Genomic DNA, 12,801 nt, shown 5'->3' with positions numbered 1-12,801 from the left:
ATCTCATCATCACCGTCATCATTCCTTTGTCTCCGTTGCGGAGCATAGGGCCAAAGTAAAATTTTTCCACTTTGTGCGATTCCCGGATATACTTTTCACTGGCTGCCAGGTCATTGTTTTGTCCACGGGTCATTGTTTTGTCTTGGGGGTCCCAGTCCAGCGCTTGTCTGATTTATCTAGATAATTCATTAAAATGCAAAAGTTATCCGCAAAGTACCCATTTTAGTGGCCACGCAAAATTGCACTTTATGAAAATAGACGAATCTGTGCAACCACTAACACAACTAAATATAACGGGGCTTTCAAATTCACAAGGAAGCAGTGACGCCATTAGCTTTACATTTTTCCGAGCGGCACAAGGAAATCGATAGATAAAGGCAGCAGCGTACCTATTTTAAGGACCCTATGTGTATATGAGAAAAAATCGTAAAGGTACGAGTTAATGTGGTTAGGACAAGTGACAAGATTGTGACATCTAATTATCAGAGGAAACTGCAAAATTTCTGTTCGAAAAAGTTTTTACTCGCAATAATTCTCCAGCAAGAAAAGGTATAAGCAAAAACAGCTAATTGCAATTTTTGCCACATATACATACATATGTATGTATGTACAAACATCGTACATATGTATGCACACAACTATACATATTTCTATGGCTCGTTTTCTTATCTAACCAATAAAATTAATATTCCTAATCGAGCCAATAAACTATTCCTAACTCTAAATTGCTCTTTCGCTCTTTACTTTTTTTAAGTGCCAGACAAAAAAAAATTTGTTAGGTGCCAAGAAAAGGTTAGATTTTATTACGATTTACGATTTTTTTCTAACCTTGTTTTTTGGAGAAATTACTTTCATTTTAAAGACATTCATTACTAAACTTAGTAGCTACTAAGCTGTTGTAATAATAAAAACTAGCCTGGAGAATGCACCAGGGACGCCAATATTAGCGGAAAGTTTGGAAAGAAATATTATATAACCCGTATTGGGTTCGGCCATACGAAGCAAAATTATGAGAGTGTAACTTCGGCTGCCACGTCATAGGGGACTTGGCAGCAGAATTGTGCCCGCTCATTTCTAGAGATGTCACGAATATTCGGCAACTATTCGGTACTCGGCCTATTCGGCCACTTTTTTTGCTATTCGGTATTCGGCCGAATAATACGTACTATTCGGCCGAACGCCGAATACCAAATCATGTAAAAAAGACACGTTATGTTACTCAAAATTATGTATTTATTTTCAAATTACAACACTTTAGTATTTAAAATTGATCAGTGGTAAGTTGTGATGGATAAAAACAAGCTTTTCAGCATTTTTTGGTAGCAAACGATTACGCTTTTCATCGTAAATGTTACCAGCCTCAGAAAATAACCTCTCACTATACACGCTACTTCCAGGAGAAGAAAGATAAACTTTAGCGAATTTCGAAAGGTTTGGGTATTGGTTTTCATTTGCTAACCACCACTTGTAAGGATTGGCCTTCCGATCTAGGCGACCTGTTTTCAAATAAAAATCCAACTCGTTTGCCACAGTATTCCGCTCCAAAAACAATTGAAAATGAATTTAGGAACAAACTTCTTAGCAAAATAGTAATTAAGTTTTATTTTATGTATTATTCAACTAACAAAGCGTTCCGTGACATGATTTACTTGCAATTAACTCCCGCACTGTGTTGTGTTTGCGATTTGTTTTATTGGTTGCGTGCGACTAACAGGTTGCGACTTGTCTTATTCCAGCTAACGCGCCCCCGACAAGCATGTAGTTCGTGCCGAATATTCGGCGGCCGAATATTCGGCGCTTCGGCCGACAGCGTTGCCGAATATTCGGTATTCGGTATTCGGCCAATTCACTATTCGTGGCAACTCTACTCATTTCACACGCCATTCCGCTAAAGTGTTGTACTTGGAGCAGATGATTGAACTATTGTCTTTATATGTATGTATGTACATAATAACTAGTTTTTGTTAGTATACATTTACTGTTCCAAAAGTGGCATCATATGCAGGAGTGTAAAATTACACCTTCACCGTCTTAGGGAGCTTTCGTCAGCGGCAAGCCCCTCACAACTATTTGCTAACGCAATTTGCTTTCATGTGACTGACGTCAATGGTGATACTTGTATCAAAATATGTATATTACATACATATGTATACACACACATATGTATATACATACATACAAACTAGCACCAATGCACCAATGTACTCCACAAAAATTACGCGGCGTCACTATTCTCAATGACGAACTACATATATAGCCATTTTATAAAATCATTTAATCAAATCATAAAAACCCGGAAAAATGATTTTTAAATAGATTCAAAATTATGCAGATGGGGAAAATTACCTAAGCGCAAAACGATCAAGTCTCATTAACACCGAGACCTGGCGTACCAAACTGCGCTACGCTCGTATCTACCAACAACAAGTGTTAATTTAAGCTAATGAACAAATAAACGCTATCTGTCGCACTCTAATAAAATCGTCTAAATAAATAACACATAATAATTTCCTTATCAACAACAAAGTGTGTCGTCGTGGACTTTGTTTGTGTTTTTTTTATTTGCTTGTTTGAGTTAAATAAATTCATCAGCGCTGTTAAATTTATTTAGCTGGGCGAGCATAAACTACTACACAGTAAAGAGCAGTGGAATGAATAGTTCAACAAACAATGAGCTTTGGTCGTCAGACTACACATGTTAGTAGGCATGAACAGATACCCAGTAGGAAAATCCATTTCTATAGGGCAGATTATGCCGTGAAAAACGCTTCTCACAAGAGCCATTTTTTTAATAATTTTTTTATTTAATTAGTAATATATAAAAAGTTATAATTTTTTTAATTATAAATTTATAGTTTTTTCAATATTGTACCATTACCTCTCAGTTTTAGCACCATTATTCTGAAAATATTTCTGAATAACCCATGAAGCGATTCGCAATGAGTGAAATAGCATAAGTTTAGCGCTGAACCGGTAAACTGCTCCATTACTTCACGTTCTCCCTACAGGGTAGGTTGGCATTAACAGAGAATAGAGGTGAGGTGGCGGTGGCCAATTAATGTGTGCGCGTTACACGCTCTTCGCAAACGCGTGTGGATCACGTGAAGATCGCGTTGTTGCCGGACTAGTGATTTCAGCGCTCAAGCCTTTTATGATCGCTCAAAGTACATGTGCATATACATACATACATACATATGTATACACAAGTGTGTAGAACGTGATTTTTTTTATAGCAGTACTCGTTGAAGTGTAGAACAGCAACACTCGAGACGAGTTTTATAGGAAGGTCGTGTGTTGGCACAATCAACATGCACATTCGCGCTAAATGCCACTTAATACATTGGAGCATACACGGCCACCACATCATACACAAATAGCATTTTATTTTTGTTAACCGTGTGCACTTAATAAATTTTATAAATAGTTTATACGATTAAGGAACGCCTTGAGTGCTGAGATTAGCTAGAAATGTTTCTGCATTTGAATTGTGTGAAGGTATGCACACACATACATATGTATGGTATATGTACATATGTATGTAGTCAATAAAAATGATAAACGTAAATTTAAACATGTGTGCATGTATGTATGTAAGTATGTACTTAGGTAAGACTGCTTATATGATTAAACGTTTATGGCTATTCAATTCTGATTTAGATTGTCATAGTTTGCAAGAGGTTTGAGCTTTGTAAGCGTGATTGCTCTAATCTCGTTAAGGCCGCCTATCAATTGGCAAAGTTGTTTATTATTGTTTGTTAAGCAAATTATTAAATGTTAGGAAATGTGGCATACTTTTTCAAGCTAGCAGCTGATTAAAAGTATTGGATTACATGAAAGCGTACAGGGAGAGCGATTATGTATGTATGTATGTGTATGTGTTTGTGCGTACTATTCACTATGTATGCATAGATAGATACATACATACATACATATATGGAAATCTAATTAGGTTAAGCTTCTGCTTTGTTATAACATTTATTATACACTGTTAATTAATAGAGCGCTTTTCTGAGAAAAGACAAATTGCCCAATAAGCTTATTGAACTCGGTTATCAGAGGTGCTACAAGTATTGCACATACATACATATGTACATATGTATGTACGTGATAAAGCTACTGTAGCTTAGCTCTCTTGCAATCACAACATGAGAGCGAGTTGGTAACCACTGATTTCTCTCATAATCAATGTGTCAATGAATCTGTTAAGAATTCAGAGCAAGGAGGGGAACATTTACACGAAAAATATCCCTTTAAAAATTGCTCAATATGGGTGACTCTACGGTGCATGTATGTACATACATACATACATATTTATGTATATTAGCCCGGCGAGTATGAATTAAAGCTATGACAGTTGTGATCCAATTTAATACACTATAAAAACATCCATTGCTTCTCACTACTATGCTTAACCGAAAGAAGGGGAAAACAATTACGCCGTCGTACAACATCCAGAGGCGAAGCACCTGCTAGAATGCTCTCGCCAAAGCGTCTCACGCATTACTACAGCCCTTACAGATCAGACAAACTCAACCTTCTCTTCAATCCTATCTGCAGAAGCTGTTAAGGCTTTTTCACTATTTAGGCGAATGTCCAGGTCTCTTGCTTTACTTCGCTCTTTCGGTAAGCCTTCCTTACAACAACTTAATGAAATGTCAGACATAGAGATTAACAGTTTGCTGCTACACTTGGATCCCACGAAATGGATCTGACTCAAACAAAGAAAAAAACATCAAACAAAAAACAAAGACATCACACGAGAACAGTGGTAGTAAAACGGCGCTAGTCGCTGATTAGGATTATTTCAATAGATGTACCCAATCACTTCAACAACAACAACATCAAGTGAATGCGGAGGGGTATGACATCTTCAATTCAATATGCCATGGTAAATTGTAAAGGGTGGTTAAGTTTCAAGGGCCGGTGTTGATTTTGAATAAAATACAATTTTTTTCGGAAATTATTGTATTCAATTACGTATGGAACAAAATATCGGCCAAATGGCCGCCGCTGTCTCGGCGGCACACCTCCATCCGATGCCCAAATTTTCGATGACGCTGGCGCATAATTGATGGTTTATGCCATTAATGTGCCGAATTATTTCATCCTTTAGCTCTTGAATTGTTGCTGGCCTATCAACGTACACCTTTTCTTTCAAATAAAGAAGTCCAAAGCGTCGTTGACGTTTAGGTATGGTTCACATTCAACATCGATGATGGATGAATTAAATGCATTACTTATTGCAATTTTTTTCTGATAAATTAGAAAAGCATCAAATTGCTAATTTTCCTATCTAAAAAAATATGGGCCTCATCTTTTGAAGAAAATAACATGATATTGGATTCTGCTTTTTTTGGAATATGAAACCAAATTTTTGGCCGCAACTAATTTACCAACAAATAAATGAAATTAATGCTGCTTTAATTTGCCAAATTTTTCAAATATGTTTATTTTTTTTAATTAGCAAGTAAATTTTTTTTATACAATATATAAAATCAAACTGTTTTTGCGCAACCTTTCATATTTTCGATTTTCAATTTCTAAGGGGAAGCTGTAATATGATAAATACCATATCTTTTGAAATTTGAAAATATATCAAAAATTTGCAATTAATACCGCGAATTTCACGCGGAAACTACTCTTTTTTCAAATACCATTTTTTTCTTGTAAAACGTGATCTAGCTAAGGAGGTATGTAGCTCCTCCTTATCACTCACTGGGGTAAATCTACATACATACATACATACATATGTATGCAAGGCCACACATTGTAATACATATATTGTCGTTACGAGAACATAAACCATTTAAAGTGGGGCAGATCGGCGCATGAATATGAAATACGAAATGTTGTTGTTACTAAACAGAACTTAGAGATACACTATTAGGCAACACAGGGGCAGCAAACGCTATTGGTAAAGTGGAGCACATTTCATATGAAAGCAACTAGAGAGTTCAGAGAGGGATCAGACTAGAATCCACCTTGCACTCTCGGCAACGGTTAACGCATATTGTTTGTAAATTAAATATTAAATGTTCCCCATTCTTAACACCAATGAGAACACACTTCTCACCAGTTACGTATACAAAAATTGCAATAGCAGTGGAATTTACACATTGATGGCGCTGGCTATAAATGTATGAATATTGGAACTGCACCAACCTCTGCTAACATCATCCAGTTTATTGCATTACAAATATGTATGTATGTATGTAGCTCTCAACATCTAATGTTAACATTTTCAAGTGTATTGCGTTCTATCGTAGAAATGCGAGTAGAGTTAGTTTCTGTACTCTGGCATAGTTTTTTTAAAGCCGACTGAAATAGTTAAAAGGCAACGTTCCCGACAACTATTACTCCAAAATCGGCCAAAATATCAAAAGAGGTAACACAAAGCGATTTTTCTTTATGACTATGAACTAAGTATCTCCGAATTTCAATTATTAAGGCATACCTGTCTTAACACTAACTGCTATTCATACCGATTTTGCATACCAACTTAAGCGACTTGCAATAAATATTACCCACATTAGCACCCAACTGTAAAATATAGGAGTTTCCTGATTACTTTATTAGAGCGAGTTTACATACTGGTAAAATCACTAATTCTTAGTCTTTTCAATATGAATTGAAATAAATTATTAGTTACAAAGTTCCGTAGTTTATTAACGATAAATGACTAAGGGAGATTTTAGACTATTATTAGATTAATATAACCTTTTGCAATTGGAAGTGATCTATAATATATTCTATAAAGTACAGTTAGTCTCACAAGTATTAAATGCGTCGCGGATATAGTGAACTCACTCACGTTTCTTTTCTATCAACTACTATATATGTACATATTTACATGCATACATATGTGCACATGTATTTTATTTAGAACAAGATAATTTTTAGAATTTTCCACTGCAATTCAAATGGCTGATAACAGAGAATCTTACTTATACATATGTAAACATACAAAACTAAGCAGGCTGTTTGAAAACAACTTTACAACAAGTGTACAAACTAACATACGAACTAACAGCCTGGTAAACTACAAAATTATATAAGTAGCTCGATGCACATGTTTGCATACGCGTGCACTTACATACACACATATGTTTACAGTCTTATCAGCTGTATAATTCCACACGAGATGTTCACATGTTTCCTCAAGTCTTACTACAATACAACAGCAGCAGATCACTATTGGCCGATAAAGTGCTGTGTAAGCATTCGCGAGAAGCACGCGAGTCTATGCGATCATATGGAGAGAACACTATCGCTGTTTGCCTTGTGATGTGTTGTTGGCATTGCGTGGATTGGCATACCAGCAAAGGGGAAATCCATTTAGCAGCACACTTACGGAAAGTGAAATGTGATTCTGCGAGTATAGTATGTGTGTGTGTGTGCATGCTTGCATGTGTTTTTGAGCAGAGAGTTTATAGAGAAAACGAGATGCTTTGGGGCTCGCACCGAACGTGGTGTTTACGAAGAAAAAGTTTACTAAAAATAAAATTTCGAAAATGAAATTGATTTTTTGCTTTTTAATGGGGTACACATTTACAGATATCGGGAGGTGTGTTGTTTGCTTTTATGCGATCCGAGCGTTTGAGTGACCAAGCAATCGCATCAAAGCTCATAGCATATCAAGTGATTGGCTGATGATATCACAGGGGAAGATGCAATGGAAGCGGCAGAACTAACAGCGCCGGTGATGTCAATATCACGCCAACAATTGTACGCTCTCATAAAAAATTGTGCCTGAGCGATTCAGTTCTGCAGCTCACACGATCTTTTCCAGAGTCCCGAGAATCACGATCCCTCAAACCTCCGTTCGGAAAGATCTTTTCCAATTCTGACGGCGCTGCTGGTATTGAGCAGCGTCATTTTGCATAGCCGCATTAGTTTTGCGGGGATACCAAATTCAGACATTGGGCATGTAAGCAACTCCTTTTCATGTTGTCGAATGCAGCTTTGAAATCGATAAAAAAGATGGTGTGATCTGTTCTCCACACTTGAATTCCAATCGGCAGGCATGCTTTCATCCGCCAATATTTTGCATTGAAGCTAATGCATGCACCTTACCAGCTCCTTGCTGCCATGTTTAATTAGCTCAGCCGACAGTCCGAGAGAGCGCCCACCTTTGTTGTTCTTTAGCCGCATTATCGCTATTCTCACCTCGTCAATGTCGGGTAGCGGAACGACGGTCCCGTCGTCAATAATTGGGGTATACGGATTTTCACATTCTCTGTGACATGCGCAGTTGTCACTATTTAGCAGTACTAAATAATTCAAGCACGTTCTGGAAGTCAGCCACCAGATCGCCGTCTTTGTGCTTACAGGAAAGCGCCTCGGTCTTGAAAGCCTTATGGACTTATATCATGCAATTTAGGAGGTAGAGAATTATGTGCAACGGAATTTTGGGTTCCTTGTTTTTTTTATTCATGTAGTGATAAACTTTATAACTGGTGCTTTTAGTCCGCCTCTTCAGAAAATGTTTCAAAAAATGCAACATTTTTCGTTTTACTCTCTCCCTCACTTTCTCTCTCTCTCTCTCTCTCTCTCTCTCTCTCTCTCTCTCTCTCTCTCTCTTAACTTCACAGTCTGTGGTGGACTATAGCTTCATGAACAATCCTCCTCCAATACAGTCTCTCTCTTGCCTCATTTATCCAATTACGAAGGTTCATCGCTTTTAAGTCTGCTTCTACGTCATCAAGCCATCTCTTTCTCGGTCGGCCTGTCTTTCTTTCTCCAATTGGACGCAGACCCTTTTTTGGATTCTTTCGTTGGGCATTCTTATGATGTGACCAATCCATCTAATCCGCTGCGCTTCAATAAAACTTATTACATTTTCACCATCAATAAGGTTTTCAATTTCGTTGTTGTAACGGATGCGATAAATGCCGTTTTCAGGCCGGTTATGGTTCTTTCAATAGCTGGTTTATATCATTAACTTTCAGTGTCCAGATTTTCGTTTTACCACTTGTCAGATTTATTTCTAATTAATCACTTTGGTATTTCTTTCTTTCTATTTGCAGTGGGCCATTGCCATCCGAAAGTTGTGCGCGCCGGTAGTCTTCAAATGGCTACCATTTCCACCAACAATCGTTTTCTACACGATGAACTGGTACAGTGCGCCAAAACCTTGACCAGTAAAATGCCCGGCGACTTGTCGGTCTGTTTCTTTGTCAACTCTGGTTCGGAGGCAAACGACTTGGCTTTGCGACTGGCACGCAACTATACCAAGCAGCAGGATGTAATCACACTCGATCAGTAAGTTTCTCAAACTAATCTAAATTTTTTATATTTTTACTAACTTTTGAGCTTTTTCCTAATTTGCCTGTTTCTGTTTCAGCGCTTACCACGGCCATGTGACTGCCGTCATGGAGGTCTCACCATACAAATTCAATCAACCCGGTGGTGAACCGAAACCCGACTATATTCATGTTGCGCCCTGCCCGGATGTCTATCGCGGCAAGTTCACCGACAAAGATCATCCCGGCGCCGATATGGCCAAACTCTATTGCGCACCCATTGAGGATATCTGCAAACAATTAAAGGCGCAGGGCAAGGGCGTAGCTGCGTTCATTGCTGAGAGTTTACAGAGCTGCGGTGGTCAAATCATACCACCAACTGGTTACTTTCGTACGGTCTTCGATACCATACATGCCGCTGGTGGGCTCGCCATTGCCGATGAAGTGCAAGTCGGTTTCGGCCGTGTGGGCACACATTACTGGGCCTTCGAGACACAAGGTGTTGTACCTGACATAGTGACAGTTGCCAAGCCAATGGGCAATGGGCATCCTGTGGGTGCTGTTGTTACCACACCGGAGATTGCGCATGCCTTCTACGCTACTGGTGTCGCCTACTTCAATACCTATGGCGGCAATCCGGTATCTTGCGCTATTGCCAATGCAGTGATGCAGGTCATCGAAGAGGAGGGCCTGCAGGAGAATGCACGCATTGTGGGTGACTATTTGAAGAAGAAATGTCGTGAGTTAAGTTTAGAATTCGATATTATTGGTGATGTGCGTGGCGTAGGACTTTTCGTTGGCATAGAATTGGTGAAAAATCGTGAGACACGTGAGCCTGACACTAAATCCGCTCACTGGGTGGTGAATCGCATAAAAGCATTACACAAAGTGCTCGTATCCTCAGACGGTCCCAACGACAATGTCATCAAGCTAAAGCCACCTATGTGCTTTGATCAGAAGAATGCCGATGAGTTTTTGCAAGCATTCCGCGAGTGCTTGTCCATGCTGATGAAGGAGGGTAGTGATGCGCTGTATACGGTAGGCGCCACCGAAGCTATGAAAGACACGAATACGATGTTCGAGAATCGGCAAAGGCTTATTAAATCTTCATGAGAAGTTTTCGTCGTTGTAGTTTTAGTCAGCTAGGAAATTTCGTTAGGTGTAGTGATTTTTAGAAATATTCAGTATGTATAAGTACACATACATATATATGTTTGCCATAGTACGCATAAGTATGTATATGCTTAGTAAAATTAATTAGTAGTTAAATCATTGAGTTGCCATATTAATATTGGCGTCATAATGAGTGAGTATACAGAAATTCACAAAACAAGAAACCAAACATAAAATTATATATGTATATATGCATGTATGTGTGTAAACCTCTGAGCAATCGGATTTTGTAGAGGATCTTTATTTAAAATTTTTACAAAATTTATAGTAACGCAAAACGAAAACTGTTAGAATCAAAAATTGTAGTAAAGCACATTTGGTTTAGTAACCTGCGCGAGTCAACTCTGCGCACACTGCAAATACAGATGCGCTAGCACAACCGCTATGTGGCGACCAGCCATTGCTTTCCCCACTTCAAAGGCAGTCATGTGCGAGCAGAATCGTTTATCGCCGATCAGTAAACGAAATGTTCAAGTTTCGAGAGCGCACCGGCCTTTTATAGGGAATGGCAGTCCGTTATAAAATCGGTTATATCATTCAGATTCACTTTTGGAAAAGATACAACTAGATATTTTTCCGGCATTGCCATAAAAATCAAACTTCAACTGTAATCTTGACAAGTGTAAGGCATTGCAATATTTTGTATAAATGCATACATTTGATAATAAATTATAAATTAAGCATTAAAGTATGCGACTTGCTACAATTTTTTTAAAGGTTCATTGTGCGTAAACTCATTTTATAAATTTGTAGAATAGTCTTATAGATAGTTGTATCAATATTAGCTCCAATAAACATATATTTAAAAAAAACCATAGCTTATACTCGTAGTTGAATTGAGAGAAAGGAAGATGAACAAAATTTATATACAATAATTTGTATTAAAATTGTATTACACTAAGATAATATTTGTTTAAATAAATTCTAGTATCAACATCAAGCAAATATTGATTGAAAAATTAATGCGCATACAGAGTCCGGTTCACTTGAATAGAGGCAATAAATTGTATGGTTATTAACACATTGACTGCCAAGGCACTTTCAGCAAATAAGATGCTCTGGGGCCACAGCATTTTTTTTTTTAAATCTCATCAGAGACGTCAAAATTGGAATTTAGGGTAGTGCTGGTAATATTTTCTGCTTAGAAACAGGCAGTTTGTAACTAATTAGTATGTCACACACATATGTTCGACGTGGCGCCTACCGACTTTTTTTAACTCAGGGCCATGGCGGTCGTGATGTACGGATTCTGTCAACAAAACACAGTCCCAGAATGGTAGAAGAAGCTCAAGATAATGGCGAACAAGCATTAGCTTCTGACCTTGACCAACCATCAACCAGTAACACCTCTGGCTCAAAATGTCGCCTGGCGAAGAAGAATAAGAAAAAGCCAATAGCCATACTTCCTTACAACAAAGGAAAAGCAGGGATTGATTTATCAGACCAGAACTGTTCTTATGCTACTACTTTGAGGAAGGGCGTGAAGTGGTACCGCAAACTGGGTATAGAATATCTTCTTGGACTATCAGTAGTAAATGCTTTTTAGTGTACAAGAAAGCTACGAAAAAAAATAATGCACAAATACGATGATTTAGAGAACAAATTACTTCATCACTTCTAAATTTGCAGAAGCCAGAAAAACATATGAAGCCAAAATCAGGCAATATTCATATTTTAAAAATAAAACTAAGTGCAAGTAATACAAAATTACGTCGAACATGTACTTTACGTTATTCCAGAATAAAACAAATGGAAGGAAGGGAGATCGCCAGAAAGAAGGCTATTGCCCGGAATGTCCCCAAGAGCCATTTATGTGTTTAGAATGTTTTGGGAATCACCACAAACAAGTTTAATGGGTTCATTTGTATAACTACTTTGTAAAATAATATGTAAAAAATTTTTTGTTACTGCAATAAAATGAATTTAATTTTTTTTTCAAAACCAGTTTTTTCCAATTATTTTTTGAGCTGCGCCGAAGCCACTATAACAGAAATTTCATGGGAAGCCATATATTTTATTATTGCAATAAAATCATATTTATCGTCAATCGTTGCTGTGTGACATGGCGAGAGAGAATAATAGTCGTGTCGGACATATGTGTCCGACGTGGCGTAAACCGCATAGTACTGTGTCACACATACATATATGGGTTAGGGGTAATCAGAATTTTCCAAAAATTTAATTTTTTTTTAAGTGAATCCGACAAATACTTTTCAAGTTATTCAACAATTAACAAAAAGCCCTTGGGCTCTATATAAATTGATAGGAAAACTTTAAATGTAAAGGGTGGTTAACTTTCAAAGGCCGGTGTTGATTTTGAATAAAATACAATGTTTTTAGGAAATTATTGGGTATATTCAGAAACGCATTATAAATGCGCAGTAAT

At 37.6% G+C, this 12,801-nt stretch overlaps 1 protein-coding gene across 1 annotated transcript in view; it reads left to right on the top strand.

The window, feature by feature from the left end:
• Nucleotides 1–12,356, top strand: part of LOC128857943 (alanine--glyoxylate aminotransferase 2-like) — a 29,682-nt gene extending 17,326 nt beyond the window's left edge. Inside the window, exons 3-4 of the mRNA XM_054093800.1 lie at nt 9,027–9,261; nt 9,344–12,356. Of these exons, the coding sequence (XP_053949775.1) occupies nt 9,027–9,261; nt 9,344–10,355 (1,247 nt within the window). The 3' untranslated portion in view covers nt 10,356–12,356. The remainder of the gene's footprint in view (nt 1–9,026; nt 9,262–9,343) is intronic.
• The last annotated feature ends 445 nt before the right edge of the window (nt 12,357–12,801 follow it).

Source organism: Anastrepha ludens, chromosome 3 (assembly GCF_028408465.1).
Source record: "Anastrepha ludens isolate Willacy chromosome 3, idAnaLude1.1, whole genome shotgun sequence".
In the NCBI taxonomy this organism is placed as follows: Eukaryota; Metazoa; Arthropoda; class Insecta; order Diptera; family Tephritidae; genus Anastrepha; species Anastrepha ludens.
The sequence above is the reverse complement of the archived record's forward strand: the minus strand, read 5'-3'. Positions and strand labels throughout refer to the sequence as shown.